Genomic DNA, 15,928 nt, shown 5'->3' on the forward strand with positions numbered 1-15,928 from the left:
TACCCTTGCTCGGATTTCATCAACCTTGTTGTCAAGGTAAGACTGAGGGACAAAGAGATTGGGTCTCTATCGGTACTTGAGAAGCTATGCTACCGTAAATACAGAATCTTATGCATTCTAATAACCGCCCATTCGGAAAAGGAAAATGCAAGATATATATATTTACTCTGAACTGCGCTTCAATAGATGGGTCGAAGATGGAAGACTGGTTTACCCAGCAGAGATCGCTATTGTCCTTTGAAGAATATTTCTTAGTGTTGTAGAGCAGATACATTAAAGTACCCTGTCGTTATTAGGAGATTGTCTGTCCTTTCCTAGGCCACGTACGTTTACAGCTGCAGCTGATAACTCGACGTCTAGGAGGTATCACTTCTTCTTTCGTGAATAATCGTTCAAAGTTCATACCAAGTTGCCATAATCAGCTCGCACTGTATTCTGGCTGATCTAGTCAAAGTTCACCATTCCAGCGTGGTGATCGTCACCTCCACGTTGAAATTCGCCCTTTTAAACATTAGGACAGCGGTCCTAACATTTCTGGATTTAAATGTTAATTTCGTTAGGTTGTAGTTGAAATTAGCCCTTTTAAACGTATCGGGAACGTAATCGGGAACTGAGTTTGACTTCCGTCAACGGGCTTTTGTATTGGGGGAGAGAAAGGCGTGTTTCATAGTTCTCAACCAATGTCTGTTTACTTGGTTGTGGCCACTGAGTGAGCATAGTTTACTTATGAGAACAATTCTCTCATTTAGAAGATAAAATTACAGTTAATCTTTTCACAAATAGCTTCATATTTAAACCTTTAAATTGCACAACAATTCCATGTCAATCTGATAACTAGAATATGTAGACTTTCTAAGATACAATTTACGTCATCCTATCATCAGATATAATGTCCCAGACACCAACTGATCTGACATCATATTCTTTATGTACCAACGGACACTTTCAACTGGTTGAGAAAGGGAAATATTGTTCCATTTCCCAACCTTTTGATGTTGCCATACACTCTCTAAGTTAGCAAAGGGCTTTCCAAGAGTCCATTCTGTAGAGTGGAGAGAAAAGGGGGAAAGGTATTTATGAGGGGGTCATAAACCTCACCCAACAGGGCAACGTCATGACAGTAAGGTGTTTATTAATACTTGAGTTAAAGCTAGAGATTTATTTTGCATGTGCTGCATCTCAATCCACCACATCCACCTATGCCACAGAGCTACAGTGCTGTTTGTCAGATAGGAGACATCCCAAAAATGGGTCTTCTCACGAAAACGTCTGTAGCATCCGAACAGTTTGGTTTTGCTCTACGACCCTGATAAGGGAATTTATATGCTTAAAGGTAATGATTAAAGAATTCCACCCTGAAACGTAACTATTAGTGATTATTAGTTTATGTAGCATGTATAATGAATAATTAAAGTACTAAACGTAAGTCCAATAAGGTTCAGTAGAGACATGTTAGGGAGAGAAATGTGTGTGTGTGTGTGTGTCTAAGAAAATACCGAGAACAATTCAACTGTGTTTGACCCGACCTGGCTAGAACTCTGAGAAACTTACAATAGGACAGGGAGTCCTTTCAAGGTTCCTCTAATCTCGGTGGAATGGAACTGTCGGCTTGGTAGTGATAAACAGTGGATACAACTCACCTACTGTTATAGGATATCTACTGTTTGTGTGAAGGTATGTGCGTAAATAGGGAGTGAGTTATAAAATGGATGTCTTTGTATTATGGACTTCAGAGCGCTCTCGTGAATAAACTGTACGAACATTTTGCATAAGCTGAGTCTTTGCTTAATTATTATTAAACCCAGGGTCTTACAAACCTCGGGGATTGGTCAAAGCTTATTGATTGTTAGTTATTATCATTGGGATTGAAAATTCTCATGACATACCCCCCACAAGTGCCACGGGATTCGTCGGAAGTCAGTAACGCTGATGTTCCAACTTTTGTCTGTAGCATCCGAACCATTTGGGCTACAAACTAATATGACTCCACTGTAGAAAGTGGAGACTGTGACGAACACGATGGTGTTCACGTAATTCATCTGAAGGTAACTCATATAAATGAATGGAAGTATGGAGGCAGTTTTCTGCCAACAAAAATATGGGGTTAAATATGTGTCAAGCTTTCTTATATCTCCTAGTTATAGGACAGACACTTCAAAAACTAATTCCTTATGATTCATTTTTTACTGTCTTTTTTGCCATTTATGAATGTGTTAATCAATGTGTTTCTATGGACAGAGTACATTTTTTATAAAATAATTTTTAAATAAAACATTTTTTATACATAAAAGGGTCCTTAAATTAAAAATCAGATACCTAAATGAGCCATGGTATGACCATCTTAAAATAATTCCATATGTAAGTTTATAATATAAGGATCTATATCGTATTAATCATTTACATTTTCGTAATTTCACAGACGCTCTTATCCTTACAGGAACATTTAAGGTTAAGTGCCTTGGGCAAGGGCATAGACATATCTTTCATTTAGTCTGCTTGGGGATTTGAATCAGCAAGCTTTCAGTTACTGGCCCAATGCACCTAACCGCTGGGCTACCTGCCACTCTAATTAATAAACATTAATACAAATTTTAAAAGTTGTTTTAATAACTGTCCATATATATTATGATTAATGAATGATGAGAAAGCTATTTATAAATGACTCATATGCGGTTTATTGCTGGATGTTATTAAATAGTTTTACAGAGAAGTGAAATGATTTCAGGAAGTACTTAATCAAACAGCAGGACTTCCTGCATTACACACATTAACACACACTCAGAGTGGTTCTCATGCACACTGCAGGAGCAGACCTTCCTGTACTGAGGTGGTAACTGGACGTAGAAGTATTGAGGGGACTGGAGTAAACAGGATGTACAGGGTCTAAAGAGACTTGAACTAGTTGGGAGCCACATGTCATCATGGTTATCCTGCAGTTCCTCACACTGAAGGTTGTCCTTCTCTTAGGTGAGTACATCAGACTGAATGAACACATCTCCAGTGACTCCTCTCTATAGTTGGATACATTTGGTTGTAACATTTTACAGTGTAACTCATTCACCGGAGAAGAATCCTCTTTTACAGTATGTGAAATGGAAGCTGGGGTGTTTGTACTATTCGTAATGAGACTGTTGGTGTGTCCTACAGCTGCTGTGTGGAGTGTGTGTACAGCAGAGTTGATCACAGTAGATGGATATAAGGGGGGCAAGGCAGAGATCAGATGCCCCTATAGAGAGGAGTGGAGGAGCCACCAGAAGTTCCTCTGTAAAGGAAGCAAAATGGAGTGTATAACATTTTTGGCAGACAATGATATTGAGACTGAGGGTGAAGAATGGACCTCTAAATGGAGATACTCTCTACATGATGACAAAGGGGTCAGGGTCTTCATTGTGACCATCACCAACATGATGTCAGATGATGCGGGAACATACTGGTGTGGAGTGGAACGATTTGGACTGGACCCTGAAGTGTATGGAGGTACTGTAAACCTTTGATTCTCATCCTCAAAACTTTACAACTTTCATAAAAAATTCCTAATGAGGTCTCTGCTATTGGCCCGACTCCTAACTTGAGATTCCTGCACATTACTCAAGATTTCAGGCATATTTTTTATTGACTCAATGCATGAATTACGTGATCCTCGACAAAAGGGAACACATTTCATTCTGTGCTCCTACATGTTTGTTTAAAATTACAGATTGGTGTTGTGAAAACCCCACTGAAGTGACAGGCTCTGAAGAAGTGACAGGCTATGAAGAACGGTCAGTCTCCATCCATTGTATGTATAATGAAAAAAATGAAGACAATGAGAAATACTTCTGCAAAGCGAATACACTATCTAAGTGTCTAGTTGATGTAAAAGTGACAACAACCAAAAGCCAGAATGGGAGGTTCTCACTGTTCGACAACAGGACAGCCGGAGCCTTCACCGTGACCATCACCAGACTAACCCAAGAGGATGCTGGGAGATATCTCTGTGGCATACAGAACAACCACACAATCGATACCCTGTCAGCAGTCCAGCTAGATATCAAGAGTAAGACTGTTCTTTAATTTGCCTTTTCTGCATTGTGAGACAGATTGATCAGGACACAGTTGTATGTCAGTGAAGTGAGAAGCTTAGATGGATACAATGATGGAGAGGGCTGGTTGTGCCTGTGTGAGTGGAGGCGTGAAAAACAACTTCCTATGTGATTAAATGTACAAACTTAATGGACATATGTATTTAAGGCATTTGCACCCGTGTATGAGAAAGAGAAAGATATAGAGAGAGATGTAGGTCGCTAAATGACAACCAAAATATCTGAACAGGAAGAGAAGAAACCACACTTCCTTCTTTACGCCTGTCAGTGAGTATCAAATCTAATCAAATTGTATTAGTCACATGCGCCTTATACAACGAGTGTAGACCTTGCAGTGAAATGCTTACTTACGAGATCCTAACCAACAATGCATTTAAAAAAATTAAGTATAAGAAAATAAGAATAAGAAATAAAAGTAACAAGTAATTAAAGAGCAGCGGTAAAATAACAATAGCCAGACTATATACAGGGGGGGTACCGGTACAGAGTCAATGCACCGGTTAGTCGAGGTAATTGAGGTAATATGTACATGTAGGTAGCGTTATTAAAGTGACCATGCATAGATCATAACAACAGAGAGTAGCAGGGGGGGGGGGGGGGGGGGGGGGGGGTTTGATTAGATGTTCAGGAGTCTTATGGCTTGTGGGTAGAAGCTGTTTAGAAGCCTCTTGGACCTAGACTTGGTGCTCGTTACCACTTGCCGTGCGGTAGCAGAGAGAACAGTGAATGACTAGGGTGGCTGGAGTCTTTGACAATTTTTAGGCCTTCCTCTGACACCGCCTGGTATAGAGGTACTGGACGGCAGGCAGCTTAGCCTCAGTGATGAACTGGGCCGTACGCACTACTGTACCCTCTGTAATGCCTTGCGGTCGGAGGCCGAGCAGTTCCCATACCAGGCAGTGATGCAACCAGTCAGGATGCTATCGATGGTGCAGCTGTAGAACCTTTTGAGGATCTGAGGACCCATGCTAAATCTTTTCAGTCTCCTAAGGGGGAATAGGTTTTGTCGTGCCCTCTTCACGACTGTCTTGGTGTGCTTGGACCATGTTAGTTTGTTGGTTATGTGGATACCAAGGAACTTGAAGCTCTCAAACTGCTCCCCTACAGCCCCGTCGATGAGAATGGGAGCGTGCTCGGTCCTCTTTTTCCTGTAGTCCACAATCATCTCCTTTGTCTTGATCACGTTGAGGGAGAGGTTGTTGTCCTGGCACCACATGGCCAGGTCTCATCGTTGTCGGTGATCAGGCCTACCACTGTTGTGTCATCGGCAAACTTAATGATGGTGTTGGAGTCGTGTATATAGTATAGTGGTCAGGGTACATTTACATTTCAAACATATCAGGAAGTACACTGAAATGTAGCTTCTCTTCAATGCTTTCTTTATCACGCTTCCATCCACAGTATTTATGAAGAAAAAATAAATTCACAACAGCTGTGATGGATTCAGCTCGTTGTATAGATATGATGAGAGATAATTTGTTCTTTCAACATGGTGGGGTCTTCTTGTGTCGGTAAAATACATTTTGCGAGAAATAGTTGTGGAAACACCTTTATGCACAACTATTTATATAATAACCATCATATCTAAGTAAACCATGCAGTTTATTCGATGTCACGCCCTGGCCTTAGTTATCTTTGTTTTCTTTATTATTTTGGTTAGGTCAGGGTGTGACATGGGTGATTTATGTGTTTCACTTGTCTAGGGGTTTTGTATGTTTATGGGGTGTTTTCTAGTCTAGGTATGTCTATGGTTGCCTAGATTGGTTCTCAATTAGAGGCAGCTGTTTATCATTGTCTCTGATTGGGAACCATATTTAGGCAGCCATATTCTTAAGGGATTTCGTGGGTTATTGTCTACGTGTAAGTTGCCTGTGTCTGCACTTTTCGTATATATCTTCACGGTCGTTTTGTTGTTTTGTTTAGTTTGTTTAAGTGTTCTTCGTTTCGTTAAATAAACAGAAGAATGTATTCGTATCATGCTGCGCCTTGGTCCTCCTCTCTTCCTCCATACAACGAACGTGACATTCGGCTACAGATGAAACAACTTGTGATGAAGTTCACAGGGTGGTGAAAGTGCACGGTGATGAGCTTGATGCGCATTTCCAATGACTATCGAGGGTCTTATTCTGGTGACATATTGATCAATGCTTGACTGCCGTTTGACAAATATAAATATTCTTGCGCTTATCCATAATAATCACATAATGTAGACTAGCCTACCCAGTACCCTCACAGCCTACTGTATCTTTGAGCTGTTGGCTAGAGTGCACATGCCAAGGCCAGCGTAAAAACATTTGCCATTTAACACAACAGTTCTTGTGAAAACTATCAGTGGAGTTGAAAATGCGATGGAAACACATTGAACTTTCTATTTTTATTCGGTAAATTAAAACTTAAGTAAAAAAGTACATTTTGTGTGAACTACGTCATCATGTTCCGCAACAAGTTTGTTTAGTGGAAACCACTGGTTGGAAATTTCGCATATTTTCTTTATGCAGATTTGATCATTTTTGCATGAAAATCTGTCGCTAGTTGGATGGAAACCTAGCTAATGACAAATAATTTTGGAATTCAAATTTGGTTTACTTTCTGAATTGACTCTAATTTAAATGGAATTGACCCCAACCCTGGTAGTATTTGAGTAATTTCATCTGTTACACACACAAGCATACTTACTGTATGTATGGGACACGCTCTCTCTTTCTCTCCCTCTCAAACCCAGTTTCACCAACTCTATCATCACCACTTATTGCCACCTCCATCTCACCCTCATCCATGTCATCACCATCATCTGTATCATCACCATCATCCATCTTACCATCAACACACAACAGTTCTGGTAAATAAACGTTGAGCCTTTTTACACTACGCTAGTTTGTAAACATATTTTCGTAGTGTAAAGAGATGGATCTTGCGTCAAATCTGACTTTGGAATCAGATTCCCAAGCCAAGTCCGCAGGTAGTGTGGGACACTATACTGGATTCCCAACTCAGAGGTATAGTGTAAAAACAATGTCTCTCCGACAACACATGCCCCTGAAAAAATAACTTGAATACCAATACACAGCATTTATTGTGTTAGCCAAATGAAGAATTAAAACCTTTTAAAATATCAACACAGTTGTGAATTGATGCATTACTCAAGTGTGCAACATTATGTGCAGTATGTTTTAGATGAGAAGCTCCTGTATAGTTTGAACAGCTAGCCTTCTTTTGTCAGTCTATATACTATGGTGCATACAGTAGGCTAATAGCTAAACCCAGACATGAAGCATGAATGTTGGCCACCACATCCAAGGCTAATGTCAGGACAGAAAGTAAACAGAAAAGTTACACATCTGATGTGGAAGAGAGGCAGATCTTACTTCACATATTAGTGTACAAGGCCCTATGTAAGTTGAACAGAAGTGCTGATTGTAAAGTATGTGTTCTAATGGTAGTGTTTGTGTCTGTTCAGATACATCAGTGGTCCTCATAGTATCTGGGACTCTGGTCATGCTGCTTTTGTTGCTTGTGGTCAGCCTGCTCATAGTCTATAGATGGAAATTCAACAAGGAAACAGGTGAGAAACACTCTCACACACACACACACACACACACACACACACACACACACACACACACACACACACACACACACACACACACACACACACACACACACACACACACACACACACACTCACACACTCACATACTGTCAAATAAAGGGAAATTACTATTTTCGCAACCAGTTTTCATATCAAAGAAACCATTTGCATATACAAATATTATTTGGCCCTGGTTGAGAATGAGGTCGCATTGTGAACAGGGCTCTGAACCACCTGAACAGACTGCTGCAGCCCAATAGTGACATGTGTGAAGTGTATGACACTGTGTGTGTGCACTTGTGTGTTGTGTTCCACAGCTGACTCCTCAGCACCCAGGGTCAACACAGCCACTGGGATCAACAGAGAGGTCAGTGTGTGTGCGCGGGCCTGTGTGACTGAACACTGGGATCAACAGAGAGGTCAGTGTGTGTGCGCTGGCCTGTGTGTCTGAACACTGGGATCAACATAGAGGTCAGTGTGTGTGCGAGGGCCTGTGTGTCTGAACACTGGGATCAACAGAGAGGTCAGTGTGTGTGCGAGGGCCTGTGTGTCTGAACACTGGGATCAACAGAGAGGTCAGTGTGTGTGCGAGGGCCTGTGTGTCTGAACACTGGGATCAACAGAGAGGTCAGTGTGTGTGCGAGGGCCTGTGTGTCTGAACACTGGGATCAACAGAGAGGTCAGTGTGTGTGCGAGGGCCTGTGTGTCTGAACACTGGGATCAACAGAGAGGTCAGTGTGTGTGCGTGCAAGCGACTGCCTGTGTGCGTCGTTGCATGTCTGTCTTTGTGTGACAGAGTTATATATGTATATATATATATATATGAGAATGTTCTCACCCCCCCAAACCCTCTTTTTATGCTGCTGCTACTCTCTGTTTATCATATATGCATAGTCACTAACTATACATAACACATTTAAACGTGTTAACCCTCGCAAGGCGGCAGGCCCAGACGGCATCCCCAGCCGCGTCCTCAGAGCATGCGCAGACCAGCTGGCTGGTGTGTTTACGGACATATTCAATCAATCCTTATCCCAGTCTGCTGTTCCCACATGCTTCAAGAGGGCCACCATTGTTCCTGTTCCCAAGAAAGCTAAGGTAACTGAGCTAAACGACTACCGCCCCGTAGCACTCACTTCCGTCATCATGAAGTGCTTTGAGAGACTAGTCAAGGACCATATCACCTCCACCCTACCTAACACCCTAGACCCACTCCAATTTGCTTACCGCCCCAATAGATCCACAGACGACGCAATCGCAACCACACTGCACACTGCCCTAACCCATCTGGACAAGAGGAATACCTATGTGAGAAAGCTGTTCATCGACTACAGCTCAGCATTTAACACCATAGTACCCTCCAAACTCATCATCAAGCTCGAGACCCTGGGTCTCGACCCCGCCCTGTGCAACTGGGTACTGGACTTCCTGACGGGCCGCCCCCAGGTGGTGAGGGTAGGTAACAACATCTCCACCCCGCTGATCCTCAACAATTCGGCTTGTCACCAAAAGCACTCACAAACTTCTACAGATGCACAATCGAGAGCATCCTGTCGGGCTGTATCACCGCCTGGTACGGCAACTGCTCCGCCCACAACCGTAAGGCTCTCCAGAGGGTAGTGAGGTCTGCACAACGCATCACTGGGGGCAAACTACCTGCCCTCCAGGACACCTACACCACCCGATGTCACAGGAAGGCCATAAAGATCATCAAGGACAACAACCACCCGAGTCACTGCCTGTTCACCCCGCTATCATCCAGAAGGCGAGATCAGTACAGGTGCATCAAAGCAGGGACCGAGAGACTGAAAAACAGCTTCTATCTCAAGGCCATCAGACTGTTAAACAGCCACCACTAACATTGAGTGGCTGCTGCCAACATACTGACTCAACTTCAGCTCACTTTAATAATGGAATTGATGGAAATTGATCAAAAATTGATCACTAGCCACTTTAAACAATGCCACTTAATATAATGTATATGTATATACTGTACTCGATACCATCTACTGCATCTTGCCTATGCCGTTCTGTACCATCACTCATTCATATATCTTTATGTACATATTCTTTATCCCTTTACACTTGTATGTATAAGGTAGTAGTTGTGGAATTGTTAGGTTAGATTACTCGTTGGTTATTACTGCATTGTCGGAACTAGAAGCACAAGCATTTCGCTACACTCGCATTAACATCTGCTAACCATGTGTATGTGACAAATAAAATTTGATTTGATTTGTACATACTACCTCAATTGGGCCGACCAACCAGTGCTCCCACACATTGGTTAACCGGGCTAGCTGCATTGTGTCCCACCACCTACCAACCCCTCTTTTACGCTACTGCTACTTTCTGTTCATCATATATGCATAGTCACTTTAACCATATCTACATGTACAGTGGGGAGAACAAGTATTTGATACACTGCCGATTTTGCAGGTTTTCCTACTTACAAAGCATGTAGAGGTCTGTAATTTTTATCATAGGTACACTTCAACTATGAGAGACGGAATCTAAAACAAAAATCCAGAAAATCACATTGTATGATTTTTAAGTAATTAATTTGCATTTTATTGCATGACATAAGTATTTGATACATCAGAAAAGCAGAACTTAATATTTGGTACAGAAACCTTTGTTTGCAATTACAGAGATCATACGTTTCCTGTAGTTCTTGACTAGGTTTGCACACACTGCAGCAGGGATTTTGGCCCACTCCTCCCTACAGATCTTCTCCAGATCCTTCAGGTTTCAGGGCTGTCGCTGGGCAATACGGACTTTCAGCTCCCTCCAAAGATTTTCTATTGGGTTCAGGTCTGGAGCCTGGCTAGGCCACTCCAGGACCTTGAGATGCTTCTTACGGAGCCACTCCTTAGTTGCCATGGCTGTGTGCTTCGTGTCGTTGTCATGCTGGAAGACCCAGCCACGACCCATCTTCAATGCTCTTACTGAGGGAAGGAGGTTGTTGGCCAAGATCTCGCGATACATGGCCCCATCCATCCTCCCCTCAATACGGTGCAGTCGTCCTGTCCCCTTTGCAGAAAAGCATCCCCAAAGAATGATGTTTCCACCTCCATGCTTCACGGTTGGGATGGTGTTCTTGGGGTTGTACTCATACTTCTTCTTCCTCCAAACACGGCGAGTGGAGTTAGACCAAAAAGCTCTATTTTTGTCTCATCAGACCACATGACCTTCTCCCATTCCTCCTCTGGATCATCCAGATGGTCATTGGCAAACTTCAGACGGGCCTGGACATGCACTGGCTTAAGCAGGGGGACCTTGCGTGCGCTGCAGGATTTTAATCCATGACGGCGTAGTGTGTTACTAATGGTTTTCTTTGAGACTGTGGTCCCAGCTCTCTTCAGGTCATTGACCAGGTCCTGCCGTGTAGTTCTGGGCTGATCCCTCACCTTCCTCATGATCATTGATGCCCCACGAGGTGAAATCTTGCATGGAGCCCCAGACCGAGGGTGATTGACCGTCATCTTGAACTTCTTCCATTTTCTAATAATTGCGCCAACAGTTGTTTCCTTCTCACCAAGCTGCTTGCCTATTGTCCTGTAGCCCATCCCAGCCTTGTGCAGGTCTACAATTTTATCCCTGATGTCCTTACACAGCTCTCTGGTCTTGGCCATTGTGGAGAGGTTGGAATCTGTTTGATTGAGTGTGTGGACAGGTGTCTTTTATACAGGTAACGAGTTCAAACAGGTGCAGTTAATACAGGTAATGAGTGGAGAACAGGAGGGCTTCTTAAAGAAAAACTAACAGGTCTGTGAGAGCCGGAATTCTTACTGGTTGGTAGGTGATCAAATACTTATGTCATGCAATAAAATGCAAATTAATTATTTAAAAATCATACAATGTGATTTTCTGGATTTTTGTTTTAGATTCCGTCTCTCACAGTTGAAGTGTACCTATGATAAAAATGACAGACCTCTACATGCTTTGTAAGTAGGAAAACCTGCAAAATCGGCAGTGTATCAAATACTTGTTCTCCCCACTGTACATACTACCTCAATCAGCCTGACTAACCGGTGTCTGTATGTTGCCTCGCTACTTTTATAGCCTCACTACTGTATATAGCCTGTATTTTTACTGTTTTATTTCTTTACATACCTATTGTTCACCTAATACCTTTTTTGCCCTATTGGTTAGAGCCTGTAAGTAAGCATTTCACTGTAAGGTCTACTAACACCTGTTGTATTCTTCACATGTGACAAACTTTGATTTGATGTTTTTCCCTCTCTCATCATGTCCTCATGTCCCTCCTCCTTTTCCTCGTCTCCAGGATTGCCAAGGAGATGGTGACTATGAGGAAATAAAGGACCGCTCCCTACAGTCCAGCTCTGGTGGTTCGACCACCACCATCTACGCCACCGCCAACTTACCCACAAGCCCCTCTGACTCTCCCAATTACGCCAGTGTCAACTTTCACGAGAACCCCAGCTGCCCCAATGAAGCCACTGTCGCCTTCTCTAAAGTGGCCACTTCTTCTGGTGACTATGCTACTGTCAACATTGGTCAAAGCTCTGAGGCTCCTCCCATCTACTATACAGTCAGCAAACCCAGAGACACCTGAGTCAGTGACAACCAATCATGAGGGACATACACACACTGGCGACAAATCACAAGTGACATGTTATTATAATAGTTATAACTATATGTTCCACCGGCAGCCTCTGTTTTTAAGAAACAGCTGCATTATCAGGGCCTGAGTTCCCTATAGCGATTAAACTTAGGCTTACAGCCGAAGATGTAACTTGCGTTCTCTAAAACACCACGCAGCGATCGTTCGCTAAGTGATTAATTGGACCGTATGTTGATACTGATAGGATCGGGAAAAAAGCAGTGTCACTTTCTCCATTCAAATCTTACCTTGGCATTATAATTACTGAACAATATTGATGACTGTTCAGCTCCTAGAGAGATATACTGAACAAAGATATAAACGCAACATGCAACAATTTCAACAATGTTACTGAGTTACAGTTCATATGAAGTAATAAGTCAATTTAAATAAATAAATGAGGCCCTAATCTATGTATTTCACATGACTGGGCAGGGGCGCAGCCAGTCATGTGAACCTAGATGCAGAACCAAGACGGAGGGGGGAGAATTCTCTATAAAAAAAACTCAATTATGGAACAGCTTGCCCTGTCAAGTAAGAGGGGAAGACACCACTGAAGATTTAATTACTGTCAAAAACACACCTTTTAAAATCAGTTAACAATGTACCTTTTAGCTTGACTTTAATCAGAGATTGTTTTAGACGTTCTCTGTGTTTTATGTTCTTTTATTCATCCTTTTACTGCTTTCTGTTTGCTTCTACTTTTTTAATTTGATTGTTTTAATGTAAATTGTGTTACAATTTTAAAAGCACTTTAAATTAAAGCGGCACTGCTGTTAAACGTGATTTGCCCATTTTTTTAATTATATTTCTCCACTGAGGTAGAAATAGATTTGTCATTTGCCTGAGAAAATCACATACTGAACTGATTTAAGTCACCTTTGTTCCGGTCATGTTACAAGTCACGTCTGTAACCCTGGTGCTCGACTCCCCCTAGTGGTGGTCTTCAGTCTTTGACGTGTCCTGCAATCAATTTCACACTAAAAACTGTATCTGCTTATGCCATTTCTAAAATACATACCCATATTTCCCGTTATAAATCAGACTCGTCCTGAAACTGTACATGTGTAAACAAGTATTATAACTCCGCCTGGAAAACGTGCCTCATTCACCTTTTACCGTGACAAATAAAGCCCTAATTGCGGAATAATTGGGAACTATATAGTATGGAATTAGGATATGGCAGTTTCTAAAAAGAAAAAGAAATGACAAATCTGATCAAATATTTTTGGGATGTGTCGACAATGTTTTAATCTATGATGTATTTAACAACAGAATCTAACAGTATCTGAAAAATGTGTTAATGGTCAGTTTAAAATTACATTAAAGGAATTGTTTGGGCAGTTATAAATGTAACTCATTAATACATGTTCATGTTCATAGGTTTCCACTTTACAACAAGGTATCCTTTCTGTAGTTTTACATGATGGGAATTTATATGAACATGGTCAGTAAGATTACACTTTCTATTAACGTATCCTCACAGTAGTTATTCATGTTAATCATTTATTGATCATTTAAGCATCCTGATTGTGCACTTATTCCTTTACCATTGATATGTTGTAGGTCATTTTGAGATCTTGTGGAGCATCAGGTGCAGCAGGAATGTTTACCAATGGTATGTTCATTTTTTTTAAAGAAATAACCTAATTCAAAACATAGCAGTGAATGGTTTCAGGAAGTTCTTAGTCAAACAGCAGGACTTCTGTGGCTCAGCATAGACACACTCACTCAGAGTGGTTGTCATACACACTGCAGGAGCAGACCTTTCTGTACTGGCGGGGGGTGTAACTGGACGTAGAAGTATTGAGGGGACTGGAGTAAACAAGATGTACAGTCGTGGCCAAAAGTTTTGAGAATGACAAAAATTATTTTTCACATTGTTTGCTGCTTCAGTGTCTTTAGATCTTTTTGTCAGATGTTACTATGGAATACTGAAGTATAATTACAAGCATTTCGTAAAGTGTCAAAGGCTTTTATTGACAAGTACATGAAGTTGATGCAAAGAGTCAATATTTGCAGTGTTGACCCTTCTTTTTCAAGACCTCTGCAAACCACCCTGGCATGCTGTCAATTAACTTCTGGGCCACATCCTGACTGATGGCAGCCCATTCTTGCATAATCAATGCTTGGAGTTTGTCAGAATTTGTGGGGTTTTGTTTGTCCACCCACCTCTTGAGGATTGACCACACGTTCTCAGTGAGATTAAGGTCTGGGGAGTTTCCTGGCCATGGACCCAAAATATTGATGTTTTGTTCCCCGAGCCACATAGTTTTCACTTTTGCCTTATGGCAAGGTGCTCCATCATGCTGGAAAAGGCATTGTTCGTCACCAAACTGTTCCTGGTTGGTTGGGAGAAGTTGCTCTCGGAGGATGTGTTGGTACCATTCTTTATTCATGGCTGTGTTCTTAGGCAAAATCGTGAGTGAGCCCACTCCCTTGGCTGAGAAGCAACCCCACACATGAATGGTCTCAGGATGCTTTACTGTTGGCATGACACATGACTGATGGTAGCGCTCACCTTGTCTTCTCCGGACAAGCTTTTTTTCCGGATGCCCCAAACAATGGGAAAGGGGATTCATCAGAGAAAATGACTTTACCCCAGTCCTCAGCAGTCCAATCCCTGTACCTTTTGCAGAATATCAGTCTGTCCCTGATGTTTTTCCTGGAGAGAAGTGGCTTCTTTGCTGCCCTTCTTGACACCAGGCCATCCTCCAAAAGTCTTCGCCTCACTGTGCGTGCAGATGCACTCACACCTGCCTGCTGCCATTCCTGTGCAAGCTCTGTACTGGTGGTGCCCCGATCCCGCAGCTGAATTAACTTTAGGAGACGGTCCTGGCGCTTGCTGGACTTTCTTGGGCACCCTGAAGCCTTCTCAACAATTGAACCGCTCTCATTGAAGTTCTTGATGATCCGATAAATGGTTGATTTAGGTGCAATCTTACTGGCAGCAATATCCTTGCCTGTGAAGCCTTTTTTGTGCAAAGCAATGATGACGACACGTGTTTCCTTGCAGGTAACCATGGTTGACAGAGGAAGAACAATGATTCCAAGCACCACCCTCCTTTTGAAGCTTCCAGTCTGTTATTCGAACTCAATCAACATGACAGAGTGATCTCCAGCCTTGTCCTCGTCAACACTCACACCTGTGTTAACGAGAGAATCACTGACATGATGTCAGCTGTTCCTTTTGTGGCAGGGCTGAAATTCAGTGGAAGTGTTTTGGGGGGATTCAGTTCATTTGCATGGCAAAGAGGGACTTTGCAATTAATAGCAATTCATCTGATCACTCTTCTTAACCTTCTGGAGTATATGCAAATTGCCATCATACAAACTGAGGCAGCAGATTTTGTGAAAATTAATATTTGTGTCATTCTCAAAACTTTTGGACCCGACAGTACAGGGTCTAAAGAGACTTGAACTAGCTGGGAGCCACAAGTCATCATGATTATCCTGCTGGTCCTCACACTGAAGATTGTCCTCCTCTTAGGTGAGTACATCAGACTGAATGAACACATCTCCAGTGACTCCTCTCTATAGTTGGAAGCATTTGGTTGTAACATTTTACAGTGTAACTCCATTCACTCACTGATAATGCTGTTAGATAAAGGGGAGGGGACACTGAGGAAC

General features: G+C 42.2%; 1 protein-coding gene across 2 annotated transcripts; it reads left to right on the forward strand.

Moving 5' to 3' along the window:
• The first annotated feature begins 2,808 nt into the window (after window positions 1–2,808).
• Window positions 2,809–13,078, forward strand: LOC139560106 (CMRF35-like molecule 5). 2 transcript variants are annotated; one of them, XM_071376612.1, is made up of 7 exons: window positions 2,809–2,967; window positions 3,148–3,477; window positions 3,698–4,036; window positions 6,805–6,921; window positions 7,540–7,644; window positions 7,989–8,038; window positions 11,960–13,078. In XM_071376612.1, the coding sequence occupies exons 1-7, from the start codon at window positions 2,922–2,924 to the stop codon at window positions 12,248–12,250; spliced, it is 1,278 nt and encodes a 425-aa protein (XP_071232713.1). In that variant the 5' UTR covers window positions 2,809–2,921; the 3' UTR covers window positions 12,251–13,078. The 2 variants fall into 2 exon arrangements, with proteins under 2 accessions (XP_071232713.1, XP_071232714.1); XM_071376613.1 differs by having other exon boundaries at window positions 7,989–8,090; window positions 11,960–12,119.
• The last annotated feature ends 2,850 nt before the right edge of the window (window positions 13,079–15,928 follow it).

The sequence above is a fragment of the Salvelinus alpinus genome, chromosome 30 (assembly GCF_045679555.1).
Source record: "Salvelinus alpinus chromosome 30, SLU_Salpinus.1, whole genome shotgun sequence".
Taxonomy (NCBI): domain Eukaryota; kingdom Metazoa; phylum Chordata; class Actinopteri; order Salmoniformes; family Salmonidae; genus Salvelinus; species Salvelinus alpinus.

Excerpts from the sequence above, each read along its gene's own strand:
- LOC139560106 (XM_071376612.1), top strand. The coding sequence starts at position 2,922 with ATGGTTATCCTGCAGTTCCTCACACTGAAGGTTGTCCTTCTCTTAG. Across the intron at positions 3,478-3,697 it reads GGACCCTGAAGTGTATGGAG|ATTGGTGTTGTGAAAACCCC; the intron begins GTACTGTAAACC and ends TTAAAATTACAG. Across the intron at positions 8,039-11,959 it reads CCACTGGGATCAACAGAGAG|GATTGCCAAGGAGATGGTGA; the intron begins GTCAGTGTGTGT and ends CCTCGTCTCCAG.